The sequence below is a fragment of the Cynara cardunculus genome (assembly GCF_001531365.2).
Source record: "Cynara cardunculus var. scolymus isolate 2C chromosome LG 3, CcrdV1, whole genome shotgun sequence".
Lineage (NCBI taxonomy): Eukaryota > Viridiplantae > Streptophyta > Magnoliopsida > Asterales > Asteraceae > Cynara > Cynara cardunculus.
Genome location: NC_037530.1, coordinates 30,939,625 through 30,949,452, shown reverse-complemented (window position 1 = coordinate 30,949,452; position 9,828 = coordinate 30,939,625). Strand labels below are relative to the sequence as shown.

The 9,828-nt window shown below is 34.6% G+C and overlaps 1 protein-coding gene across 1 annotated transcript; it reads left to right on the top strand.

Moving 5' to 3' along the window:
• Nucleotides 1-5,097: 5,097 nt before the first annotated feature.
• On the top strand, nucleotides 5,098-8,652 carry LOC112510381 (protein LTV1 homolog). The gene is made up of 4 exons (XM_025115778.1): nucleotides 5,098-5,591; nucleotides 5,927-6,322; nucleotides 6,767-7,372; nucleotides 8,278-8,652. The coding sequence occupies exons 1-4, from the start codon at nucleotides 5,133-5,135 to the stop codon at nucleotides 8,407-8,409; spliced, it is 1,593 nt and encodes a 530-aa protein (XP_024971546.1). The 5' UTR covers nucleotides 5,098-5,132; the 3' UTR covers nucleotides 8,410-8,652.
• Nucleotides 8,653-9,828: the final 1,176 nt, after the last annotated feature.

Genomic DNA, 9,828 nt, shown 5'->3' with positions numbered 1-9,828 from the left:
AAGTTGTAAGTTGTGTTCGGGAGGAGTTATTTAAGAATCCCCACCACAATCGGGACATGGATGAGACACCAAAGAAATGTTGTATCAGACTCCTTGTCTTCTTGTCTATATAAACACTGGCTTAGCAAGAAGATGCAACAAAAACACTATTCCAAAGAAGATTTTCCTGTACGTTCATCACAAAATATTTCAACCACAAGGGTGGTGCCTGATTGGTTTGAGCTTGGTTCCAAAGGTCAAAAGTACCTGGAGGTTCTAGGTTCAAATCCAAGGAGGAATAAAAATCCTCTTGTGGCTACGGAGGTTCAAATGCGGTGACTCCGGACTATCTGCAAAGCAGGTGGTCGCCTTGAGATTAGTCGGCTCGCATAGCGGGTTGGATATCCAAATTAATCAACAAAAAAAATATTTCTAAATCCCATTAAATAGAAAATACTAATATAATAGAAAAGAAAAACATCGATGTCGAAGGGAACCTCCCCATTATCAGGGCATATCTTTCGAGATCCACTCTACAATATGGGGTAAAAAAGCCAAAGTAAGTAACAAAAAAAATGACGATTCAAATCAAGCGACCGATTTACAGAACAAGGAGTTAAATATGAAGAGTACCGATTCAAAGAAGAAACACGGTGAAGAAGATGAAAGACATGGAAATGGAACATCTAAGATCCAACATAGGGCCCTATCCATCAGAACAATGCCAAAGAACTTGGTGATGGCAATTGGGAAATTGAGATTACCTCAAATAAATTGCATTAAAGAGATGGGGTTTGGAAGTATACTTGATATGACTATTGATTCAATTCGTTCGAAGTTGGCTCATTACGTTATAGACACATTTGACACAAAGAACATGGTCATTAGAACAAGAAAGAGGCCAATTCAAGTTGTGAAGGATTCAGTGAATCACACTGTAGGACTGAAAAATGATGAAGTTAACATAAACAACCTTGAGACAAATATAGGATGGGATACGAGAGTTAAAGATTGGAGAGCACAGTTTGAGAAATCATTGATTTGGCCGTAGGACATTGTGAAGAAAATAATCGAATCAAAGAGTGCAGATTGGAATTTCAAATTAAACTTCTTTATTCTGTTTGTAAATACAATGCCAGTGTCAACGAAGATGGCCAATGCAACCTTACCATTCTCTCACTCCTCGGAACAGATATTCAATTCAAAGATATCAATTAATGTAGTTATATTATAGATTGCACAAAGGAAATTAAGATAGGTTAGAATAACGAATCAGATGCAAGTTTCTATGCATTCAATATTAATATCTCTTTTTTATTCATTGCATATCACTTAAATAAACATGAATGTCGAAGTTACTTTTTGTTATATACATATTGGTGTATTCACCATGAACACTTTCATTGTTCCGCATGAATGAAACATCATATGCTTGATGAATGATATATAACATGAAAGTTCAATTAGAAATTGACAATCATAATATACTTTTTTTCTAAATTACATATTTGTATGTTACAAAATGAAGCTCCTTTACCTTGATTCAACAAAATGCAATGGAATTAACCATGAGAAGGTGAGACATGTGTTGAAAGGATGGACAACTGAGACAATGAGGATAAGAGAGAAAAAAGAAATAAGTATTGGAGGATTTGGAAGTAGCGTAAATGAATGGGGAATATGTTGAAAAAGAAGGAAATGATGAAAGCTCAGAAGAAAGAAGACAACTAAGGTACTAAAATAAGATTACAACATATATTTATATGGTAATCAGAATACTCTCACTTTACAAACTAAACTTTATATCAAAAATAATCAGTAGGATTACTTACGTATGCTCGATGAAGGTTTGGAAAAACTACATGCGAACAAGGCAGAAGTAGAATACAACTTCAAGCAAGCCATGAACATGTATCCAGATGATAAATCTTTCCAAGGTTGGAAAGCCAGTTATCAGAAATCATTTCAATTCACATCTGGAATGACTAAACAACTACCAATAAACATTAAGAGGAAAATGTGACTATGGTATTTCACAAAGGTGATGATGTTGGTCAACAAATAGAGAAAGATGTTGATGTTACAACGAGTAGAACAGAAAATAAGAATGAAGAGCATGCAAAAAGTCTTGTTAATGAAGAAGTAGATAAAGAAGATGATGTTGCAACGAATGAAGCAACAAATGAGAATAAAGTGATTGAAGAGGATATTGTTACGACATAGATTGAAAAAGATGATAATGTTGTAGTGGATGCAACAAGAGAATAGAATGGATGAGGGGAAAAACAGGATGTTTTTTGGACCGAAACCACCTAATTTTGGAATAATGCAGGAACATCATTGGAAATTGACAGCGCATTTCTTATTGATGGTCGGGAAACAAATAAGGAAATTAGAATGCAAGAGGATATGGATATTGCAAGTGTGGAAATTATGAAGAATGGAATTGGGGATCTTCAAAAAGATTAGAATATTTCTGATGAGGAGAATATCGGTAAGAATTTAAAGGTGAATGCCGAGGTGATTCAGGAGAAAGATCAAATAGATGAGGTGAATAAGATGAATGGTAAGAAAGTTGAGGGAGGTGAAGTGAATGAGGTAAATGTTGATGCTGAGGTGAATGAGGAGAAAGATCTTGGAGATGAGATGAATGAGGAGAAACTCGAGGAAGGGGATGTGAACACACATGATGAAGAGGATGTTGCTGCTTCGGGTATTCCAAGCATCAGTCTTGGGATATCATAAGTAGATACTCTAAAAAAAGAGCAAGATGCTACTGTTAGCGAAGGAGATGTGAGAAAGAAACCGCCACTTATTATTCGATTAAAAACAAAAGGATGTAATTAGTTTGATAACAAATTAAAAGAACTGAAAAGATGAGGAGAAAACTCAAGTCACCTTATTTTCAAAGAAAAGTGGATGCCAACAGGAACATCATAACTATAGAGAACAAGATCGAGAACTGGATATTTTCACTGGTGGGAGATAAATGTAAGTTTCATAATAATATTTAATCATATTAAAATATGGCTTACAATTATTATTCTGTTATTTATTCAACGTGAATAAATGAATATCTCCCTAAAACAAAATATATCTTTGATGGATATGATATAACATCCATCATGAATTTTAGATACTATTCGATATGAATAAAGGTTGATATTCAACTTGAATCACTCTGTATTATGTATGAATAAGAAAATGATGATCATGTTGGAATATCATCTTTTATTTAGAATGAATAAAAACAAATATATATTTGATGAAAGATGTAACAAACATTATGAAATTTAAATATTATTCAGGATTATATTCATCTTCAATATCACTTCCCATTCAATATCAACATGAAATTGCATATTAAGTTACAAATGAACAAAATGATCACAATATCTATGCTATCTTATTAAACAAATTTAGCAAAAGTCTTAAAGTCTTAAAATATTAAATGATTAAAATACCCTTTATACTCACTTTTTCACTTTTTTCACTTTTTTCACTTTTTCAACCCCTTCTCTTCTCACATACACTCATCCCCTCACATACATTCACCCCTCACAACCAATTTTTTTAAAATTATAATTTTAAATTTATATTTTATACCCCTATAATTAATTAATTAATTTACTTTACGTTCTTTACTTTTAAATGTTTCATTTTAAACTTTTATCAAATTAACATACATAATCGTATATCAATTAAAACATGTTTAAAAATACATTTTTATTTTAACAAGTTACACCATTATAATCGTCTCGTTAATACCTTCGAAATGAGTCCAATATTAAATAGTTTTTGACTTAATTATATTATTATATATTATATATATTGTGAAAAAATATTTTTAATATTTACGATTTATACTTTTATAGTTATTTATTTATATATATACTATATATTTTGGGGTTAGGCTGTTCAAATTACACTGTACAATATGTTTTGAATTAATATGTTCTTGGGTTTTTTTTAAATATATATACATGTATTAATTCAACCTTAATCTGAGTTTCTGGACAAGAAAGAGGGTAAGCAGTTGATATTTCATTCTAAAACCCATCTTTTTTTGTCTTTTCATGGCTTATGTTCTGTCAAATTTGTAGTTTTTTTATTGGTTCTTTGCTCTTGGTGTAAATCGAATACATTTGTGGAGTCGTTTAAATATGTTGGATTTTAAGTATATTGGATTTTAAACTGTCATACAATTTTTTCATCGATAGTCTGTAATTGGAACCATAACTCTTATTTATTCAAATTGTGTTAATATGTAAGACCAGTGGAACTTCAAAATCGTTAAAATTCATGGCTCCCATCGCATTACACGGATAGACAACTAGTCTTAATAAAATAAGTTGTATAATATAATACTTTTGTTTCTCATGGGGGACCACAAATCATATGCACAATAATTTTATAAAAAATAAATAAAATATGCATTTTTTTTATTTGTAAGCAAAGAATGCTTGCCATTAAAACCAAAGCAATCTGTGGACAGCTCCAAAGGAGAAAAAAATGCACCCCCAAAACAAATGAAGCATTTCACCTGCCCCTAATCAGTATTATACACTGATTTAGGGGTCGTTTACTAAACACTTATCCGTTAAGTGTTTATCGGTAAAAATTAATATTATTATTTACTTGTCGGGTAAGATTTTAGTCCACCAAAACGACATTATATGCAACAATTTACCCGGTAAGCATTTACCGTGGTAAGAGTCGTCGCGCTCACTTACCGGGTAAGACTTTTGGTCTTTGTCTCGCTCTTACCGGGTAAGATTCTTGGTTTTTACCATATTCATGCGGTGAGATAATATTACTTGATAAACGCTTACCTAGATAAACGTTTGGTAAACGACCCCTTACTCTTTCACCCGCTCAGACATTCATTCCCTTCACATTTCACCTGCCCCTAATCAGTATTATATTTTTAAAATGATAATTTATTAAAGGTAGGTAAATGTGGTGGATGATCTTGGGCCTGGGCCTGGGCCTGAATCCACTAAAAATATTTGATTTGGAAAAGGGTTTAAGGTTGGAGTCGGAGAGGCCCAATTTGGTGCCCTAAAACCCTAGATTATTCATTCCCCAATTAATATCCAGTTGAAAACAGTTTCATTCTTCTTCTTCAAATTCCATCAAATTCACGTTCAACAATGGGTAGGAAGAAGAAGTTCATCGACAAGAAAAAAGCAGCAACTTTCCAATTAATCTCTCGTGATTCCTCCGATCCCAATTACTCCGAAGGACCCTCTGGTGACAGAGTGTTCGTCAGAGTTGATGGTAACTCGGAGAAAGCCTTTTTCGACGAACACGACGGTGAACTGAATGAGGAGGAAGACCCTAATGGAATATTTGATGACGCTCCTGAAGATAACAGCGGTGAAGAAATGGGTGGCCAGGGTGAGAGTTTTGAGAAACAGACGACGGGGGGACGACTGGGAGGAGGATCTTCATTGCCTGATCATGTGAGGAGGGAGATATTGGAATTAGGTTTTCCTGATGATGGGTACAATTACTTATTTCATCTCAGGGAAATTAGGAATGGCGGAGGTGGTTCATCGTTTTACCAGAACCCTAAGGTCAGGCTTGACCAGCTACCTCGTGATGTAAAGGTTTGTTTCATCTTCTACCTTGTTCGTTGTAGCTGATAGCATCCCAATTACTTATACTGTTATCCTAACCGGCTATATAATTCTCATTTTTCTGTCAGCAATTAATGTATTTGAACACCCTTTAATGCTGGATGTAGTTGGAACTTTTCTGGTATCGGTGATTATGTGTTTGTATGTAATGCAGATGGGTTTTTGATTAAGCATTTGACCATTCTTTTGTTTATTGTGTTGGGTGGCCTTTATTTACTTGATTACGTGTATCCTTTTGTTATGGTTTGGTGTATAGAGTTGCACATAGTGTAAAATTACCTTATCTTTTTGTTTTTGTTTTCCAGGCATATGATGCATCTAGAATTGACGTCTCTAAGGCAAACGATGATGATTCCTACCAGAAGTCAATTTATGGCGTTGCTGTTAAAACTGTTCCTGTGAGGATTCAGAAAGCAATTGATCCTGAAGTGGCTGCACTGCTGGACGATAGTGGTTCATCACGGTTTGGTTCAGATGTTGAAGACTTGGAAGAGGATTTTGTTTTCAATGCGAATCTTGCAGATGAATCAGAAGACGTAGCACTTGATAAGAAGTTATGTTTGGCAGAAGAATCCAATGTGAACAGCAAGGAAGAAGAATATGATACTTATCACTCACATGATAATGTTCTTGTTGGTTCTGAAACTTTGGTTGTTGGAAAGCCTAGAGAAAGTCGACCTTTGGATGAACAGTTTGATCTGGTAAGGATTTCCTGCAGTAATTTCTTATTTCCTGTATTATATAAACCCATATTCATATATATGTTTTTTTCATCTTGTATGAAATTATGATGCCAATGGATGAGGCAATCTTATCTTACTAGATTATTCCGACCATGCCCTTCAATTTATATCATCTGTTTTAAGTTTTATTGACATCATTTCATTCGGTTATTTTGCACGATGACCTTAAATGAGAATTTTATTAAAAATATAACCCTCTGACAAGTTTAGTGGCATTCTTGTTTATGGAAGTGGCATTCTGAAACATGTCGGAAGGTTATGGAGATAAAAGAGAATTGTCAGAAGGTCGTTAACCGATTTTTGTGTTCCGGGTGTAATTGGATTTAGTATCTATCATGATGGAATTAAAAAAACTATTAGTAGTCGATGTTTTGATCTTCAACTAACTTTTAGTTTTTACAGCTTGAACTTCAGGAATATGGTACAGATAGCGAAGATGAATATGATAGAGCCTTATCCGAAGATTATGAGTGTCATGACTCTCTTGCAGTGAAGCTCAATCATGACTCTTTGGACCGTGCAATTGATAGCTTGGAAATGGATGGAAAATATAAAGTTTTGTTGCATGACAAAAAGTTAGCAGAAGAGCCCATCTCTCTTGAAACTGCATCTGATCTGATACCTCGGTGCATCCAATATGCTAAAGAACAGTATGAAAATGAAAATGATAAGGAAGAGGTGATTCTAGAGGAAAGCAGCGATGAATCAGAAACATGGGATTGTGAGACTATCATAACTACATACTCAAATCTTGATAACCATCCTGCAAAGATTGAAGCCCCAGGGGGACGGAGAAAAAAGAAGTTGACTGAAACGGTCACCAAGGCGTTTACGGCTCCCACTCATGTAATTTCTCTAAAAGGAAAAGAAAAGCTCCCAGTGGACTTTTTGCCTCACAGTAGGACTGCTGCTACAGAAGCTGCGAAAGATAGGAGTAAACCGAAGATTGTGCAGCCACAGAGGAAGAAACTTGGTCAAGAAACAAAGGAAGAAAAGAAAGAGCGGAAGGTATGTACTCTATATGTTCCTATCATCTTTATCCCTTGTCCGCATGGTATTTCAGATAACATAATCCTTTTCATGGGAAATCTTTGTTTGGTTTTTGAAAATTCACGAATCTAATCTTTTTTGAATTCGTAGATATTAATAAATCATACTTCCTTTAGCATATCTCTCATTATATTTGTATTGTTAATGCTTACTTATATCTAGCTTTTCAAATAACATATCTGTATTTCTCTCTTTCACAGACTTTTCACTAACTACAAATGAAATAGAAACCCGCTAAAAGTCTGAAACCATAAAAACCAACTTCATGTCTTGTTTTGTAGGTGAAACAGCACATGTGAAAACCAAACCCTTGAAATCAATCACAACCATTCAATGAGTTTTTCTTTTAAGTTATGATTCATATTGTTTCACATGATTTGTTGTTTGCATGTGACAACGAGTATGTGTTGCTTGTTTAAACGTATTTTTGTGTTTTTTTCACATGCAAAAATTCCTTGACGTTTTATCAAAGAAACAACATTTTATCAACACTGAATGTTCACTTGTGTTTGTTGTTTCATCTATGAAACAAAACATACAAACTGGTTTCCAACTTTAAGATGATTTTTATTTGATTTGCCCCCTATATATGAAACAACTGCTCTTCTCCTTAGGGTAGAGGTTAAGGCCGCGTACATCTTAACCCCAGACCCCACTTCTGTGTGGGATATAAAAGGCTTGTTTGGATTGGTTTATACGCCCTATTTGCAAAGAAGAACGAATTAATTCCGATAATCTATTGTTCTTGCATCTTTGGTGCATTTCAAGTTCTCAGATTTTGGGATTTTTTTTTCTGTTCTGCCTTCCCTTATGCTCTTGGTGTACTGCATATGATTAATTGTGTTGATCATTCATCGATGCAGGCTGCGGTGAAGGAGGAAAAACGAGAGGCACGACGTGCAAAAAAAGATTTGAAAGAGTTATACAAGAGTGAAGCTCAGCATGCTCAGAAAGTTGCTGCTTTCACTGGCCCATCTTCAATTCATCTTATGTAAGATGTCACCATCAACTAGTTTTCGAAATGCTTAAAGAAATTTTATTTCTATGCTTCGTTGTTCGCTTACCTCCCATTTTTCTGAAATTTTTTTCTTGAATCTTTGGTTTGATCCAGTTTGGTATATGACCATTTGGGTAGTTGTAATTGTAAAAATATGAAGATGGTATGAGTTATAAACATCTAAATTTGTATTTGTAGACAATGCATTGATAGATATACATCCTTTTGGTTCATATATAAATATGATGGATTCATTATTGGGTGATTAAATATCGGTAAATGCGATATTACTCCATGATCAAGCTTCTAGGTCGATATCGTCAACAGCCGTTTCTTCGTCTAACCCTGAATGAGGTATTCTACCGCCACCGTCAACGTTTCCTCGTCCTGGGTCAGGTACGCTCTCCGAGCCACCATAATCTTCATGTTCTATGTTGTTGGATGTATGTGGGTGGGGGATAAGAGAGACCGGCGAGTGGATCACCGTTTCTGGCGGCACCGATTCTGATTTTGTTGCTGATTCTGTGATTGTGTGGAAGGAGATGAGAATTATGATGAGCAAAGTCATCTGTAGTGTGTGCATGAACAACTTTGCAGTGAAAGGCGGGTGGTTGGGATGTTTCATTTTGGAAGGGATTTGAATTTTGAAAACGATGGTTTCGTATTTCAAGTGGTGGTGGTGGCGGTGGAGGATGAAATTTCAATTCGTACGTGTTGGGTTTGTTCCCATGATTCTTGCGTCTTAGATCGCGATTCTTTGGCATGATGTATTCTAGAAGATTTAAAATAACTCGTTGGTACGTAACATATGTTTCTAAAACCGGAATGACTCAAAAAGACGGAAAATGTTTCGTTGTGATTAGGAATGAACCGAGTTTGGTTGATTGGGTTGAAAACATTTTAACAATTCGACCCGATATTTGCTATTTGAAATTTCTTCATAAATGTATATAGGCGAAGAATAGTGTGAGAATGAGAGTTAAAGGTGAGGAAGGTAAGAAAAGATTTGGACTTTTATCATCTCTAATCTTAAACCTACCCATGAATTGTGCTTGGTACGAGGATTGTTCCGGTGCATCTCATCCTAATGTGTATCCAAAGGTGAAGATCATTTTTACGCTTCTTACCTTAACTCTTATTTTCATTCGGAACCTAAACGTGTACATATATATAATTGATATTTATTTAATATATATACGAATGAGTTAAATAAGAGAAGAAATTTAAAAGTATATGCAAATCAAGATAGTGATTGTCCAATGGTCTAATGTACGTAAGGAACTTATGTAACGTCTCAACCCACACATTGCATGTAATACATATTTCATACCAAAGAAATACATATTCATATACATTCGGGTCCACTAGTACAAAAAATCTACTATGACCAAACACAAGGTCCAAAAATTCAAAATAC